Here is an 18486-nt window from a genome sequence, read left to right as displayed (position 1 = left end):
ATAGCCTTATTTTAGGGTACAAATTACAATCTCAATATTACAATATCTTTGGAGTTCACATCATGAGTTCACCTTAAAGCAAGGTCAATTTGATATTAAACAATAAAAAATTGTCTTTGGGTGGGATCACTTTTGCATTCTACTCAATTTTACTTTTTTTAAAAAATATTATTTATTTGAGAAAGAGAGAAAGCAAGCAAGAAGGGACAGCAGCAGACAGAGGGAGAAGCAGACTCCTCACTGAGCAAGGGGGCCGATATGGGACTTGATCCTCAGATGCTGAGATAATGACCTGAGCCGAAGGAAGATGCCTAACCCACAGAACCACCCAGATGCCATTACTCAATTTTACTCTTATCTTTTAGTGGAACAGTGATGTTCTAGCTAGCACAGTGATTTCTTTTTATTTTGCTTAATAATGGGCAGGACTGTTTTTAATAAAAATGTCCATATTGGTCTCTCAATATTAAGAAAATGGCTATTCTGGGGTGCCTGGGTAGCTTAGTGGGTTAAAGCCTCTGCCTTCGGCTCAGGTCATGATCCCAGGGTCCTGGGATCAAGCCCCGCATTGGGCTCTCTGCTCAGCAGGGGGTCTGCTTCCCGCCCCCCCAACCCCACCTGCCTCTCTGTCTACTTGTGATCTCTGTCAAATAAATAAATAAAATCTTTTTTAAAAAATTTAAAAAATCGGGGAACCTGGGTGGCTCAGTGGGTTAAGCCGCTGCCTTCAGCTCAGGTCATGATCTCTCGACCCGGGATCGAGTCCCGCATCAGGCTCTCTGCTCGGCAGGGAGCCTGCTTCCTCCTCTCTCTCTCTCTGCCTGCCTCTCTGCCTACTTGTGATCTCTCTCTGTCAAATAAATAAATAAAATCTTTAAAAAAAATAAATAAAATAAAAAATTAAAAAAATAAATAAATAAAAATCTTAAATAAATAAAAATCTTAAAAAAAAAGATTTTATTTATTTACTTGACAGAGAAAGAGAGACAGCAAGAGAGGGAACACAGGCAAGGGGAGTGGGAGAGGGAGAAGCAGGCTTCCCACTGAGCAGGGAGCCTGATGCGGGGCTCCATCCCAGGGCCCTGGGATCATGACCTGAGTCGAAGACAGACACGTACTGACTGAGCCACCCATGCACCCCTTCACAGTTTATTTTAAAACATTTGTTTGTTTTATAGACAGGTGTTAACACTATTTATAGCTCCGTGGCCAAACCTGGAGGCCGTGAGGCACAGGTGGCTGCCGGGCAGAAGCTAAGTGACCGGGCTAAGATGTGATGGCCACCTAGTATGTAGGAATGTCCTCTGAGAATCCAGGGCTCCTCTTGGTAAGCAACGATTCAGTGCCGTTCGTGCAGAGAACCGAGCACTCTCTCTGGAGAAGCCTGGGTGCAGAGCTAAAAGGAGCGTTGGGAACAGATCGTTTTCAAGGCTCCTTCATAACCGTAAATTAGAAGCTTCTACTGTAAAAATTTAGAGAACTCCACTGCGATCACTTTGTGTACCTAGAAAGCATAGCTACGTGTTTACTCTGCTATTTTAGCAATGCCGTTGTTTTATAAACTTGAGAAGCCCCTTGAAAACTCATGCTGTATTTCTTCTCACCCTTACTGACCTAAGCCTCCGATAGCCTTAGCAACAAAGGCACACACGGGGCCGGGGGGAGGGGGCAAAGGTGAGCATCTTCAGAGGCTCTTTCTCCTTTAAAGTCATGTAGAAACCCCTGCAGTGTGACGCCTGAGTGGCTCACTTGGTTAAGCAACTGCCTTTGGCTCAGGTCATTATCCTGGAGTCCTGGGATCCAGCCCTGCATTGGGCTTCCTGGGAGTCTGCTTCTCTCTCTACCTGCTGCTCCTCCTGTCTGTGCACATGCGCATTCTCTCTCTCTCACTCTCGTTCTATCCCAAATAAATAAATAAAATCTTTTTAAGAAATAAAGGCAAAAATACTTTAAAAAAAAAAGGAAAGAAATCACCAGAGAATATCCTTGTAATCCAGAAATATTTCTCAGACCTCCAAAGGAATATGAATGGCTACTTAAAAACAAACAAACAAACAAACAAAAAAAGACAATAGCAGGCTCACTTAAAAAAAAAGTATTAAACAGGAAATTGAATGAACTCCAAGCAGACTGTCCATTGGTAAGACAGGGAGGCCAGGAGTTGAAGTTTATGACTTGCTCACTTATTTGAACCAAATGCTCAGGAATAACACAATTGCTGATGATCATTTGATTCTATGTTTGTTTGTTTGTTTGTTTTTTAAAGATTTTATTTATTTATTTGACAGACAGAAATCACAAGTAGGCAGAGAGGCAGGCAGAGAGAGAGGAAGGGAAGCAGGCTCCCTGCCAAGCAGAGAGCCCGATGCGGCGCTCGATCCTAAGACCCTAGGATCATGACCTGAGCCCAAGGCAGAGGCCTTTACCCACTGAGCCACCCAGGCGCCCCGATTCTATGTGTTTCTTTACAGCACATACTAAAGCAACAAAGTACACATGCACTTTTTACAAACCCTGTTACCAAACATGCTCCCAAGTCGACCCAGAGAAGTAGCTGGGTGCTAGACCCCGCGGGGGGGGGGGGGGCTCCACCCCCGGGGGGGGGGCTTTACCTTGATCCAAGTCATCATCGATCTCCTGGAACCTCACTCTTCGTTTTGATGATTTCTGCTGCATCTGGGCAGGATGGTCTCCTACACCCTCATTCCTCTTCTTTAAGATAGAGACCAGTCCTTCTGCAGGGACTACCTGTTAGAGATAGTTCACACAAACAGTAAAGAGGCCGATTCTACTCAATAGGCACTGGCATTTCTATTACAGGTTTACCCAACTCCTACAGAGAAAAACGCCATCACAATTAATTATCAGAATCGTTACAACAGAATAATACTTTGACTCTATGGAGATGACCGCCAAATAACACAGATCTGAAACGTGAGCGGCTGTCCCCACCGCCAGAGCGGGTTCCAGTGCCCATGGCCTGTTGCAGCGCGCAGGGACCAGAAACACAGTTCCCTGTACCCACCGGGCTCTCAGCTTCATGTCCCCAGAGGGCCCCCGTAAGATGGTCACTCACGGCCCCACTCTGCTTAATCATGACTGCTGGTGTTTGCCGTATACCAGATGCTGATGCCCGCCAATTCTTCTTCTATTCACCAGCAATTTTAAGAAACGAACATGTGAGATGTGACATATATTCGATGCCATGAACTCAAGTACGCAAGATGGAGAGTCGCGTGTTACTGACTCAGCCAGCCAGGTGCCCCCCCCCCCCCCCCATGCCAACTCTTAACATCGAAACAGGTGGCAAGCTCAGGTCCTCTGAGACACTACGTATTTATGAAATTAGGCTCTACTGCTCAAAGTATTTTAAGGACTTCTCTTCTGGAATATCCCAGAGCCAGTTTCCTAGGGATCTGTTGCTTTGTAATACGCAGAGGTTGGCAAACTACAGGCAGTAGGTCAAGGGCCCCTTGCCTACTTTTTGTAAATAACATTTAATTGGAACACAGCCAAGCCCATTCATCTACACACCCTGTGGGGCTGCTACAACAGCAGAAATGAGGAGCTCCAACAGACCCTAATGCCTAAAATGTGTACTATTTGGCCCTTCGGAGAAAGAGCTGGCTGAAATCTCCTGTCCCCCACCGCCACCCCTTTCTATGCTGCCTCCTTCCCACCCTTTCTTTAGGAACAAAGACAAAAACAAAAGCCCTTGCCATTTAGGACTTAAGAGACTCCACGGTGTAGGGAGAAGGGGGTCAGCTGGTCGAGCCACACAGGAAGCAAAGGGCCCCCTCCACCAACAAGCAGCAGGTTGATTCGAAGAAGTTAACCTGTGAGTTGGTCTGATGGCCAAGCTGCGGGTGATGACACAGGTGGGCATTGTGGGCCCAACATGCAAGTGTCAGTGACTTGCTGGGAGCAGGTCACTGGAAGCTGAAGGCTCTGCTTGTGATGTCGTCTGTGTGATCGATGGCATAAAATACTTAATGCGATTTCCAGCTCCAGCCAGCCATCGCTGATAATGTGCTATGCATAAATATTACTGATCCTGTTCGTTCTTTTTATAACTCAAGGCTTTTAGGGCCAAATGACTCAATATAATCTTCTACTGGGCTTCCCTGAACATGGGTCTATAGAAACCATTATCTTAAAAAAAAAAAAACAATGTTAGCAATTTATTCTTTTTATAGGAAATGTGTATTTCAGATGATGTCCTTCTTGTGAGAACACTAAAGTACTTTAGTGACATTAAAATGGAAAGTACAAATATGCAAAGGAACAGACTTTCAAATGTTTCTTTAGAAAGCAACAGCATCAAACACCCCCTTTATCCAACATTAAAGAGCCCCCTCCTGCAGCCAGGGAATGACTTCATGCACACCACACTGAAACGGAGAGGAAAAGAGACCTAATAAATCTCTGAAGAGCAAGAGATGGAAAACTGGAAATGACTTCTAATGGCTATATTACTACTAATGATGTATCACTGATATTCTTTTTATTTTTTATAAATGTAGGAAAAAAGGAGGGGGTGCATTTTCATAGCCTATCTATTTTCATGACCTATTTTCTCCATAAAATAAAGTCATACACTTACTTACAGTGAATTCATCTAACCCTAAGTGTTTTCAAGTTGCTTTAAATACTAAGAAAAAAAAATCCTACTGATAATTGGCGGTGGGGGAGAAGTGTGTGGATGAGCCCCAGAGTGGCGTTACTGTTACCTTTACACCTCTGGAATATGACACTACATCAAAAACTAATGATGTACTGTATGGTGACTAAGAACATCAAAAAAAAGACAGCGAAAGTGAACAAAGGTATGTTGAAGGACTGAACGAACCTCTGAAGTCATCAGGAAAGACACAGATGTGCTCCCAAGACCCGGCCACCAGTCTTGGCGCACCAGCTGGGGCATCCAGCTCTGGAAGTCACGCAGTTAAGGACTACAAGCCTTCCCAAGTGGCCCCCACCTTATTTACTGCGGGAGGCAATGAACTTCGGCAAGTCTTTGAAAGCGGGGAGAAATTACAGTTGTGTGAGATGGGTCAACATTCTGCTTTGACCCCGTCCCCCCAAGCTAAGCCTTAATTCTTGGCTAGAAATCTAACCACACCTTATACTTTCTTTTTCTTTTCCTCTCCCACCAAAAATGGCTTGTTTCAGCAGGCACGCCCCAGTATGAAGTGAGGGCATGTGCACTTTTCTCTCCTTTCAGTTGGGTTCAGGGACCTCCTCTGGGGAGCTTTCCTTTCTCATGGCCCTGAATTCCTAGTCTACAGACATGGAACAAGGGATGGTGGGTCCAAGTTTAGGCCCAGGAGATGAACGCCAAGGGGGAAACTCTTAGAAGACAACCGGTGGGTATGGTCCTTTTGGTTTTGGCAAGAGTTTTGGGCAGGAGAGTACCTGGTGGCTCAGTCAGTGAAGTGTCTGCCTTCGGATCAGGTCATGAGTTCTGGGATCGAGCCCTGCATCGGGCTCCCTGCTCAGGGGGGAGTCTGTTTCTCCCTCTGTGCCTCACACTGCTTGTGTTCTCTCTCGCTCAAATAAATAAATAAAATCTTTTCTTTTTTTAAGATTTTATTTATTTATTTGACAGAGAGAGATCACAAGTAGGCAGAGAGGCAGGCAGAGAGAGAGAGAGAGGAGGAAACAGACTCCCTGCTGAGCAGAGAGCCCGATGGGGGCCTCGATCCCAGGACCCTGAGATCATGACCTGAGCCGAAGGCAGCGGCTTAACCCACTGAGCCACCCAGGCGCCCAATAAATAAAATCTTTAAAAAAAAAAAAGAGAGAGAGAGAGAGAAAGTAAAAAAAAGTTTTTTGGGCAGGGGTCTTAGAACCTACCCCTACCACAGAAATTCCACCTACCACACCAAGGCAGTCAAACATAAAGTTTAAGAACCAACTTTGGGGGGCGCCTGGGTGGCTCAGTGGGTTAAGCCTCTGCCTTCAGCTCAAGTCATGATCTCAGGGTCCTCGGATGGAGCACCGCATCAGGCTCTCTGCTCAGCAGGAAGCCTGCTTCCTCCTCTCTCTCTGCCTGCCTCTCTGCCTGCTTGTCATCCCTCTCTGTCAAATAAATAAATAAAATCTTTAAAAAAAAAAAAAAAAGAACCAACTTTGGCAGAATTTTCCTCGATTCTATGGGAGAAAGGCAAGTAAGCCAAAGCAAGGTCAGGGTCTTAGTTTAGGGTCTTATGCAAAAGACTGCCAAGTGTTTCTAAGTAGGTAGAGGATATGATTTAGGACACACTGGAAGCGTGTCTTCTCCAAACAACCCCCTCCCCAAAGTTTCAATGTCTTTTTCCCCCTTTTCTTACAACAATGTCAGCATTAAAAGGTAAAATTTTGAAATCTCAAAACAATAAAGCTTTTAAAAACCAAATTTAGCTGTCCACTTCAATTACCAAGTTTCTTTCCTATCTAAACAAAATATAACAGCCCTTCCACTGAGAACAAAAAAAAAAAATCTAAGCTGTAATTAATGTAATTGTTGCTGGTGGTATTCCATGAATACGTGAAGAATTAAAAACAAAAGCAAAACAAAACATCCATCTGGCCTAGTCCCGTACATTTGCAAATAAATAGTTCTACTGTGCGGGCCCCTCAAATGTCAATGATCGTCTTAAATAGCATTTTAAGAATTAACTGATCATAAAAAACAAAAAGTATTTTGTAACTCTACTGGCACACAGTAAACCTTCTGTGACAAGGAAAACACCAAGAGGGCCTCACTGTTAAAGCTGCCTGCACCCAAAATTAAAGGAGAAAGCAGACACCACCTAAGATTCCTCTAATGACAAAGACTTTCTCAAACCAGAACTTCGAGGCTGGTGAATTTTGGACAGGAATACATGCTTTTTTGTTGTAATGTATTGGATGCTCTTATTAATGGGTTGTAATACTGTTTCTGAGAACTGTCTTGTGTTTCCAGCACTTGGAAGATGCCTTGAAATGTGAATTATAATGTCAAGTGACAGGATTTTGTGTTTTGACTCATCATTTCTCTGTTCTGCTTTTTTCCCACCTCCCCTAATCAAAAAATACTTTAAAGTGTCTATTTTAATGCTTGGAAAGCTGTAGTAAACTTAGTCTCCCTGAATTGATCACAGATGATATACTTGAGGTCAGTTTATTGTTTGCCAAGACATTATTTGGGTCTTCAATTTCAAATAATAGAAATATGTTCCACAGAAATGTTTAAAATGTAAATTATTGGGGCGCCTGGGTGGCTCAGTGGGTTAAGCCGCTACCTTCAGCTCAGGTCATGATCTCAGGGTCCTGGGATCGAGTCCCGCATCGGGCTCTCTGCTCAGCGGGGAGCCTGCCTCCTCCTCTCTCTCTGCCTGCCTCTCTGCCTACTTGTGATCTCTGTCTGTCAAATAAATAAAATAAAATCTTAAAAAAAAAAAGTAAATTATTTTAATTAGCTGGGAAAGGGTCATTCTATTAAATATTTGAATTAATATTAAAGTGAGATATTTAGTAAGATAAAGGAAACCACCATTGTAGTCTGTCAGTTTCTCTTATATAAAAAAAAAAAAAGTTGTTTCTGACTACCTTGAGAATTAACATTCACAAATCACACTCATATATTCTAAGTAGCTTACACGCCAGTGAGTTCACTCTAGAAAAATGTGTCAAATTTACCGCCACTGTTCACTGAAGGAATGTGATGGCCCCTGCCAGCGCCTTCAGGTTTGGATTCCATCAAAAGACCTGTAATTTGGCCAATAGGTACACACCTACACAACATGCCACATGTGACCTTCACAACTCTATCACTCAGGCGTAATTAGTCCCATTATACAGAACAAGCCAAGCTCAGACACCTCATATAACCTGCTTAATACATTTGTCGCACCAACTACTATCAGAGTTTGATACAAGCTTGTTAAACCTCTTGCCCTTTTCTTGATGGGAAGAGATCTTATTTTCTGTGACTGTTAAAATTTTGCTTGGTGTCCTCTGTTAGTATGTTACAATTAAAGTGAGATGAACACAATTTTCAAATAAGCCTAAGGGGTTTCTTTTGTCTTTCTGAAGTACTTTGTATCTCTAGCAACAAATCCTTACCTTATACACCATCAGCTAATGGCTAAAGCCATTGATCTAGCAACGTGGGGGAGGAGATGGAGAGATGAAAGATCTTTTGTGTCATTCAATTAATCTGCAAGTAGATTAATGTCATGGCTCCTAAGACAGCAAATTAGTATTATAAGTGACAGCTGGAGCAAGAGGAGGCATCTACAGGGAGGAAAGCCATCTTCCGGAAAAAACACAGTGGGGACCTGTGACCCCACAGTCATGCACCTTACAACAGTGTAGGTCAGACAGAGCAAGAAGGCGGGAAAAACCAATAGTATCAAAGTCTGTCAACGCGGAAGTTGTTTTTTTTTTTTAAAGATTTTATTTATTTATTTGACAGATACATAGAGCACAAGTAGGCAGAGCAGCAGGCAGAGGGAGAGGGAGAAGCAGGCTCTCCATTGAGCAGGGAGCCCTATGTGGGACTCGATCCCAGGATCATGGGATCATGACTTAAGCCAAAGGCAGCTGCTTAACCGACTGAGCCACCCAGGTTCCCCCAATGAGGAAGTTTTAAAAGATGAGTTTAAAGAGGAAGAAGTTGTTTTTTTAAAAAATAAAGAGTTTTATCATGTCTCTACGTTTCCAGATTAGGCACTACCTCGTGTTTTTTGTAATTTGCTTAACAGAATGATTCCATAAGTACAAAACAGGAAAAGAAATAACAATGTCAAGAACCACTACACTTTTTAACCCCCAGTAAACTGTTTAAATAGGGAGACTCCAGAACAAACACTTGGGTTTTCCTGCCCACATCCACTGCTAAAACCTGAACCGCACCCTTGCTGCTTCTCACCTCCACTGTGGAAATAACCTGATGGGTCTCCTTGCTTTGGCACCGCCCCTGTACCTTCTAGTCTCCACAGAGCAGCAGGAGGTCAGGTCACACCTCCTGTTCCAAACCATGGCTTTCCACCACGATTGAATGTGATTTTGATTCCTTACCCTGGTCTGGAGGCCCTACAGGCACCGGCTTCACCTTATCTTCCTGAACTCTCCGCTCTTCTTCCCCTGTTCACTGTGCCCCAGCTGTGCTGGCTCTCCCAGTGCTTACCCTCCCTGGATTAAAAAAAGAGCCCATCCCCCCACCCTGCCCATCAGCTCCATCACTCTCCATCCCTCACCCTGCTGAGACTGGCACAGTGCTTACTAATATCTGAACCTACAATGTTGATTATTTTATTTTTTCAAGTAGGCTCCATGCCTCATGTGGGGCTTGAACTCACAACCCTGAAATCAAGACCTGAGCTGAGACTGAGTCAGACTCAACAACTGAGCCACCCAGGCGCCCCTACATGGTTTATTTTATGTGACCTTATTTATCATGGGTCTCTCCCTCTAGAAAGTAAGCTTCACAAGAGGCTGACCTGAGTTTGCTGGTGTGTCCTCAGTTTCTAGAATATAGTAGGTGCTCAACAAATATGCCAAAGAGAAAATGAATACACAGACAACCAGTGTACATATAGACAGCACCTAGCTTACACTTATTAAGATAACATAGATTTTCCCCTTAACATAATTGAAACTAAATAGGTCTTCAAAGGTTATTCATTTTTCTGAGTACACTAGGTTTAAAAGCAAAACCAAAGCCTTACTCTGTCTAGGTTCTGTTATTGACAATAACGTGTTGGCTTTGTAGAGGACACTTTCCATGAAGCCTCTTGAGGAGTGGAAGACTGCATTTCCTCCACTGGCCCTGCTGCCCTGCACAGAAGACCACAGTCACTGTTTCTAAAACCCTCCTTTGTGCAGGATCCATAGACCAGGTACCTACAGGATTTCCTAAACTGCTGCTGAGCCCTGGCTGCCATCTTAACTCCGTGTGGAATCCCACAGTGGCTCGTCTTCACGTAACTTCCCCATCCCGGCAATCTAGCCAAGAGACAGAGCTGGAGACGGCACAGAGAGCAGAGAGGGGCACAGCTTCTCTGATGATAAATCCAACGGCAGCTCCGGGTTGGCAGCATTCTCCCCATCAGAAAGTTTAAGGTTTTGTTTCTTGGGACACAATCTGAAGATACCTAAGTAAATGGGGCGGATACAGACAGAGCCAGGAGCATGTCCTGCCCTCTTTCAGATCAAAAACTTTTTAGAGCACCAAGCTTTGGGGAAGCTTGGAGATTTGGAGAAGCAAACTGGCTTCTTTCCCAACTAATCCCTGCAAATAGATTACACGTGTACATATTAGTGAAGAAAAATGAGTGGCTTATCTCCATAAGACATATTATGCTCCTAAAATGTGCTCACAGAGGGGACCTCTTGAATTGTATACTATGATTATTTTCAGTGTGAAAAGACAGATTAATTTTCAAAAAATTCACCCAATACTCAACATCACTCATTTAGAAAACTAAATAACTCCCCAACCCCCACTCCCTCATGGAACAATCTACTACAAGTGGAGTGGACTTTTATTAGCAGTATGGGATTGGATCAGGGCACCACCTTGAATTTGAAGAAAATACTTCTCGTCTCAGGTTTGATGCTAGGAACAGCTGAAGAGTTTTGTAACTTTAGTTTTGTTTTTTAAGATCTTATTTATTTATTCGACAGAGAGTGAGCACGTGCAGAAGTGGGGGGAGGGGCAGAGGGAGAGCGACAAGCAGACCCTGCGCTGTGTGTGGAGCCTGTGGTGGTCTGAATCCCACAACCCTGAGCCCATGTCCGGAGTCAGAAGCTCAACCAACGGAGCTGCCCAGGTGCCTTGGAATAGCTGAAGGGTTTTAAGAGAAGCTATCACAACTCTCCCAGTGTCCAGTCCCAAGCAAGTCAATGAATTTTGGCATTACCAGGCTCCTTGGGTAAGGGGAGTTTGAATTCCAACATTAAAATAATAACGTCAGAATATTATGGGCATTGCAATAAAATCTCATCTTTTCCCCAAAACCAGGATAGTTAAATTCAGGCAACAGAGAACACCTGGGGTTGGACACCTGTTGGGAATGCAGGCTTTACACACGGAGTGTCCCTGTCTGAATTTTTAGTCACTGCATCTGCGATGCCATGGTACACACAGAAGTTAGGTAAAAATACTGAGAAGGGAACAAAAGAGTGAATCTCCCTACTTTGCTGATGCTGCACATGTAATAAACATTTTTTTAAAGATTTTATTTATTTATTTGACAGAGAGACAATGAGCACAAGCAGGGGGGTTGGGAGAAGGAGAAGCAGGCTTCCTGCTGAGCAGGGAGCCTGATGTGGGGCTCCATCCCAGGACTCTGGGATCTTGACCTGAGCTGAAGGCAGACACTTAACCAACTGAGCCACCCAGGCACCCTGTGATAAACTTCTTATATTAAAAACCTATGAAGTGAGCTTAAATGTTTCTAATGCTTTTTAAAAACAGTGCTGGGGGCACCTGGGTGGCTCAGTTGTTAAGCATCTGCCTTCAGCTCAGGTCATGATCCCAGAGTCCTGGGATCGAGCCCCATATCGGGCTCTCTGCTCCAAGGGGAGCCTGCCACTCCCCTGTTTGTGCTCTCTCTATCAAATAAATAAATCTTTTTTTTTTTTTTTTTTAAAGTGGGTTCTACTTCTGGTGAGAGCGTGTCCTGCTCTTTTTTACATAAGAAAGAATATCAGGGCTCCAGACACTAAGCTATCATTTTACTTGGCAAAGTTATTCTGGATTTAAAAATGCTTCTCAAATCCAGAAAAGTTTCATTTACACAAGTCTCTGCATCACTGAGTTAAATTAGTGATTAGTAGATGGTTTTAGTTCTCTCTGAGATGGTGCATGAACTGTTCCATCTGATGGGATGAACCTGGTTGTTTAAAGGACACTGGCCTGCCCGTTGTTGTCAAGGCCCAGGAGCGCAGCAGCCGGAGCCCAAGAATGCCCAAGAGGCAAGAGAATGAGGGCAGAGAGACCGGTAGAAAGGGAAAACCTGGCAGTGAAAGAACATTCCACCATAAGCACAGAGGTCGGAAGAGTGGGGAGCACTGACGAAGTCGGTGAGGGGCGGAGTCACTCACAGGAAGAAGGGCAGGGTGGGAAAAGGGACCAGAGGGCTGCCTAGGACGACACGGCCATGTGGACGCTATGCTGTGCATCCCCTGCTCACTCAAGTATGAAGCATGAAAAATATTCCAAAAACAATTTTAGTAAAATTACCCAAGTGAGCCCCCAAGCGATAAAATCTCATTCCTCACTGAATCATCTCATTCCTCACTGAATCCTCCGCACCTGACCGGAGATGGCCTTAGGAGAATTCTGCCGAGAGCATGTAACCTGGTTTGGATTAAAAAGGAGTTTGTGGGGCACGTCGGGGGTTCGGTGGGTTCAGTGTCTGCCTTTGGCTCTGGTCATGATCCCAGGGTCCTGGGATCGAGTCCTGCATCGGGCTCCCTGCTCAGCGGGAGCCTGCTTCTCCCTCTCCCTCCGCTGTTCCTCCTGCTTATGCTCTCTCTCTCTCTCTCTGTCATATAAAAAAAAAAGTTTGCACTTACAAGCAAACCTACTATCACCTGGACATTTTACTTAGCTCAAAACTCTACTCTTACAGTATTGAGGAAATTAGTTTTGATCGTAGTGGATCTTTTGAGGTTCTTAAAACAGCACAAATTAAAAGATAATAGAATTGTAGGAAAGGGAACCATCACGCATAAAAAATAACTTCACAGTTATTGAATAACTTTGGATATTGTTCAAAGTTGAATATTGAAAATATTGAATAACTTTGAATAACTTCACAGTTATTCAAAGACACTTTAAAATGTAAACAGTTTCGGGGCGCCTAGGTGGCTCAGTGGGTTAAGCCTCTGCCTTAGGCTCAGGTCATGATCTCAGAGTCCTGGGATGGAGCCCTGAGTCAGGCTCTCTGCTCGGCAGGGAGCCTGCTCCCCGCCCCACACCTGCCTCTCTTCCTACTTGTGATCTCTGTCTGTCAAATAAATAAATAAAATCTTTAAAATGTAAATAGTTTCCACTGCTTGCTAGGTGTTATCTAGTAGGAAACACTGATGTTATGAGTTTGAGGAAGGAATGCTCCACTTGGTTCTAATACAATGAAGTGAGTTCAACAGCACCCCCCCCACACCCACCCCTCCAAAACAAGTGTTCTGCAAAGTAGGGAGGATCTCTGTCTGTCAAATAAATAATAAATAAAATCTTTTTTTTTTTTTTAAAAGAAGAAGTTGTGGTAAGATCTGTCTAACATAGAATTGCAATTTTAACAAGTGAGTGGCATTAATTACATTCACAAATGTTGTGCTACCACTACCAGGAGCAACTTTTAAAATTTTCATCCGCCCAAACAGAAACTCTGCACTCATTAAGCATTATGAAACGATTTCAAGAGGAAATTAGGAAGAAAAAAAAAAAAAAACCACAGTTCATAGAAGGCTGACTTGTAAGTGGTAATAAAAATCTGGTTAAAATAAACAAATGAATGAATACTGGATCTAGTGCTTTACTATTCTATCCAACCTTGATCAAGAAAAAATGAAAACTAGTTTCTGGGGAGCTGACCAGAGCACACAATGCAGGGAGCCAGTGACTTCACGGCCCCTGATCCGAGCAAGCTCCCACGGGCTCTACGTTCCCGGGAACTCTGGTGCCCACTTTAGCTCTGCTGCTTTTCCAGTTTCTACTTGAAGTTTAAGTTTCTTTCCCCAAGTGATGATGCAGAATTAGAAAACAATGGCTATCAATGGGACTTAAAAGATTACTTGGAAAAAACTGTAAGATGAAAAACAGGAAGAGTAACTGGTGTCCTAATTTTCAAGGGAGGAAACAGCAACATGGAGAGTTTGTAGGAACTCTGTAGGGCTGCTAGCTGCTGGGTCTGTATGTAACCTCAGACAAAGACCTCTCCAATTTACGAGGCCAGCTTCTAGAGGGGCTACAGTTTGTATATGGCTGTTTTTTTTCCCCCTTAACTTTTTTTTAAAAGATTTTTGTTTATTTATTTGAGAGAAAGAGAGAGAGCACAAGCAGAGGGAGTGGCAGAGGGAGAGGGAGAAGCAGGCTCCCTGCTCAGGACTTGATCCCAAGACCCTGGGATCATGACCCAAGCTGAAGGCAGACCCTCAACTGACGGAGCCACCCAGGCGCCCCTTTTTTGCCCCTTAACTTTAAAAAACTGTATTATCAAACAAAGGAGAATAGTCATCTTGATCCTGTCTACCATTTTTTGTTTGTTTTGTTTTGACCAGCTTCATTACTGTTTGGAGAAACTTTGGATTATATATAATATTTTACTTAGTCAAGCAGTAAGTATGAAGTCTGTTCAAACCTACAGCTTATAAATTCATAGTACAAGAAAGAAAAAATTCACAATGTACAACTTAATGACTTAAAAATCCACCGAGGGGCGCCTGGATGGCTCAGGGGGTAAAGCCTCTGCCTTCGACTTGGGTCATGATCCCCCTGGGATCGAGCCCCGCATCGGGCTCTCTGCTCAGAGGGGAGCCTGCTTCCTCCTCTCTCTCTCTGCCTGCCTCTCTGTCTACTTGTGATCCCTCTCTGTCAAATAAATAAACAAAATCTTAAAAAAAAAAAAATCCACCAGTAACTCCTTGTCTTACAGTATTTTAAAATGTTTCCTTTGTTCTGTTGTACTGTTTTAAAGAATTAAAAAATATATCAATAATCATAAGAGTATGTATTATGAGGGGGAAAAAATGAGATTTCCTTACAAGAAGTAATTAATCTTGTCTTGATCATAATTTCCAGAACCATCAAATAAGTCACAGCAGTATAAAAACCCGTGTTCATAGCACTTACTGTCCCCGGAGGCATGCAATCAAAGTTCTTGAAGTATAAACACCGTGATCAAAGTCATCTTATTCAATCCATATAAAAAAAACAAAACTACTAATTATTAAAAGTTTACATTAAGTAGATTTCCCCCTCATGCTGGAAACAGGGAACATTTACAAAAACGAGGCACTACTTAGCAGAGAGATACTTGCAAAATTTCATTGTACTTTTAATTGTCCTTCTGTTAAATCCCACACGTACCTCTGCAATCTCTATCCTTTTGGCGAGATCGTCAAGGGAAAGACTGCTCTCGTCCGAAGGCAGATCCTCCTGCAGACTGTAGGAAGCTTCGTCCGGAGAAAGATCTGGAAGGAGGTCTGAGTCTTCCTCCTGGTTGTCTTCACATGACAGGGAGTCTTCAGCATCTTTTAAGCATCCTTCTAACAGGCTGTTCAAATAGTCTTCTGTCTCTTTATTGACTCCCTCGTCCTCACCCCCCCTCTCCTCGGGGGCCATACACACCTCCAGACCCCCTGCACTTAAGTCGGATTCTTGATGACTCTCCTCGAGCGCCCTCTCAGCGAGCTCTGGGTCCGGAGGCCCCCGCAGTGATTTTCCATCCCTGTCTGTGAGATCAAGTTGCTGCAGCTCATTGAATTCACTGTTCTCAAGTCGGCCTGGAGGCAACGCCTGCGAAGCATCCTTCAGCGGCAAGCGGAGTCCCTTTCTCTGAGCCTGGGAATACTGTCCCTCGGGGGCGGGGGCGGGCGCAGGGGCTAGGAGGGCAGAGCCGGCTGAGATCAAGGGCTCGAGCATGGACTCGCCTGTGAGCGACGCGGTGGGGGCTGCGGTGGGGCCTCCTACTGAGGCCACATCTCGGCCCGCCTGTGTCTGAGGCAGCTGCTGGCGGCTGTCATCCTCCCAGGCGTCCCCAGACCGGCTCCCCGCCGAGTCCCAGGGCTGGGCGTGGAGCTCCCGCGTGGCCTCGGCGCTGCAGACCGGCTCCTCCGTGTGGCCTATCCCTGCAGTTACCAGGTGGCTCGGGGGCTCAGCCTGCCTGTCCATCGGGTGACAGCAGGGGTTGCTCTCCTGGGTTCCCTCTGGATGCTGGCTTTCTTCCCTTGGCTCCGGGCCAAGACAACTTTCATTCTCTGAAGACGAAGGAAAACAAGTTGTTGTAAGATTCAAGCAGGCGGGGAGAGAGAGGACGTAAGTGAATTACTACGTGTGACACAACAAAATTCGAGACCTCTCCAGCGGAGATGGCATCTGCTTGGATTAACGGTGTCTTTAGAGAGAGGAAATACTCTGTTCAGTCAATAACCCTTTACCTTTAGAAATTAACAGAGATTGTTCAGACCATGTTAAGAATATGAATATGTAATTTAGTCTTCGTTGTCATTGGAGGTAGTTTTTTAAAGGCTGAGGGATAGTTTTCTGAACTTTATTGGCTTTCTGTTATTTCCTTCCATATCTACCCTCCACTGAAGATCAGATTTATACTGTTATTTTTATGGATTTTTCAGTTTTAAAGACTACCTACTGTGGACAAAGAGGATTCATTCTCTCAGTTCTTTCTATTCCTTTCCTCCAATGATGTATTATTTCTCCTCCTCGAGTTTCCCACTACAGTTCCACACAATTCTGGGGCAAAGCAATATTCACGACCCTGCTATGGCTTTGTAACTATTATTCACAACTGACCTACATTGTGTAAGGGGATACATTTTCCTTTCTGATTTCCACTTTATCTTGCGTGCTGTTGATGGCTGCCTCATTCCTTCATTTAAAAAAAAATCCTTGCCAGGGCACCTGGGTGACTCTAGTCAGTTAAGCGTCTGACATCAGCTCAGGTCATGATCTCAGGGTCCTGGGATAGAGTCCTGCATCGTGGGGCTCCCTGCTCAGCAGGGAGCCCGCTTCTCCCTCTGCCTCGGCTCCTTCCCCCAGCTCATGCTCTCTCACTTTCTCTAATAAATGTAAAAAAACAAAACAAAAAAAACCCTGCCTATGTATTTTCAAACTCTGACAGATTTACAACTATAGCATATGTCCCAACAGATAATCTACCAGTTTTAAAATGTATCCTTTTGGGGTGCCTTGGGTTAAAGGCATGGCTTTAGTGGGTGGCTCAGTGGGTTAAAGCCTCTGCCTTCAGCTCAGGTCATGATCCCAGGGTCCTGGGATCGAGCCCCGCATTGGGCTCTCTGCTCAGCAAGGAGCCTGCTTCCCCCTCTCTCTCTTTGCCTGCCTCTCTGCCTACTTGTGATCTCTGGCTGTCAAATAAACAAACAAACAAACAAACAAACAAATAAAATCATTAAAAAAAAAAACAAAAAAAAGTATCATTCTTGGGGCACCTGGCTGGCTCAGTCAGTAGAGCATGTGACTCTTGATCTCAGAGTTTTGAGTTTGAGCCCCCTGTTAGGTATAGAGATTACTTTAGAAAACAAACAAATAAATCTTGAAAAACACAAACAACAACATCCCCTCAGCGGAGCTGCTCTCTCCGTGGGCTACACAGACCCGGTCCTGGCATTCCCTTCCTGTGATCCCTGCAATTTCCTCTCGTACTGTGCTGGGAACATTGTTCTGAATCCCAGGTCTTTCTCATTGTTCATTCTCTCTTGGATTTTTTTTAAGGCACATGGAAGGCAAACTTCGGATTGTTCAGATCTGAGTCTTCCTTCGTGCCTGACTAAAACTTTGGTCGGGTTGTTTTCTATGATGGAGGTAACTTCCTCTCACAGCCTGCAAGCCACTGCTGTACCGTGTCCCGCTTCCCTTTGGGCTGTAGTCTCTCAATCAATCCGAATACCAATCCCCATCACCTACATTTGCTTCCTGGAAGGTCTGGATTCTTTTCTTTATATCTGATGTCCTGAAGCTTTGTGAAGTTCTTCATGCTTCGTGTTGGGTACTTGGTGGGACTTTCAACCTAGAAACTCATGACCGTCAATTCTTGGAATTTTTAAATATGATTTCCCTACTCCTTTGTCCCCTGTTGCTTTCTGTTCCTTCCCTTCAGAATGCCTGTCTTCCGATTTGGGCTTCACAGACTGATGGTCTCTATGTTTTCTGCCACACTATTCCTCTCCTTGCCTTTGGATTAACTTCCTGGGACACTGCCTCAATTTTATCCTTTGACTTTTCTAATTAATTTTTTTAAAGATTTTATTTGTTTATTTGAGAGACAAATCACAAGTAGACAAGAGTCAGGCAGAGAGAGAGGGGGAAGCAGGCTTCCCGCTGAGCAGAGAGCCAGATATGGGGCTCGATCCCAGGACCCTGAGACCATGACCTGAGCCGAAGGCAGAGGCTTAACCCACTGAGCCAGCCAGGCACCCCTCTAATCAAGTTTTTAGTTTTATTTTTAGAGAGAGAGAGAACTCGAGTGAGGAGTGGAGGGGTAGAGGGGGAGAGAGAGCGAATCTTAAGCAGGTTTCATGCTCAGCACGGAGCCTGACTTGGGACTCCATCTCATGATCCTGAGATTATGACCTGATCAGAAATCAAGAGCCAGAGGCTCAGCTGACTGAGTCACCCAAGCACCCCATAATTAATTTTTTATTGTGGACACCACACCTTTTATCTTCTAAGAATATTTTCTTTCTCTGAATGTTTTTCTTTTTTTTATTCTTTCATTTGATAGAGATACAGAGACAGACACAGAGAGAACACAA

The 18486-nt window shown here is 44.2% G+C and overlaps 1 protein-coding gene across 2 annotated transcripts in view; it reads right to left on the bottom strand.

The window, feature by feature from the left end:
* The window catches only part of CNST (consortin, connexin sorting protein), a 112763-nt gene that overhangs the window by 3540 nt on the left and 90737 nt on the right, over positions 1-18486 (bottom strand). For both annotated transcript variants that reach the window (XM_045084670.1, XM_045084671.1), the window contains exons 9-10: positions 15065-15954; positions 2613-2748 (exon numbers count right to left, since the gene is read on the bottom strand). In XM_045084670.1, the coding sequence (XP_044940605.1) occupies positions 2613-2748; positions 15065-15954 (1026 nt within the window). The remainder of the gene's footprint in view (positions 1-2612; positions 2749-15064; positions 15955-18486) is intronic.

This window comes from Mustela putorius, unplaced genomic scaffold (genome assembly GCF_011764305.1).
Source record: "Mustela putorius furo isolate JIRA1106 unplaced genomic scaffold, ASM1176430v1.1 tig00000785_pilon_pilon_pilon, whole genome shotgun sequence".
Classification (NCBI taxonomy): domain Eukaryota; kingdom Metazoa; phylum Chordata; class Mammalia; order Carnivora; family Mustelidae; genus Mustela; species Mustela putorius.
The sequence above is the reverse complement of the archived record's forward strand: the minus strand, read 5'-3'. Positions and strand labels throughout refer to the sequence as shown.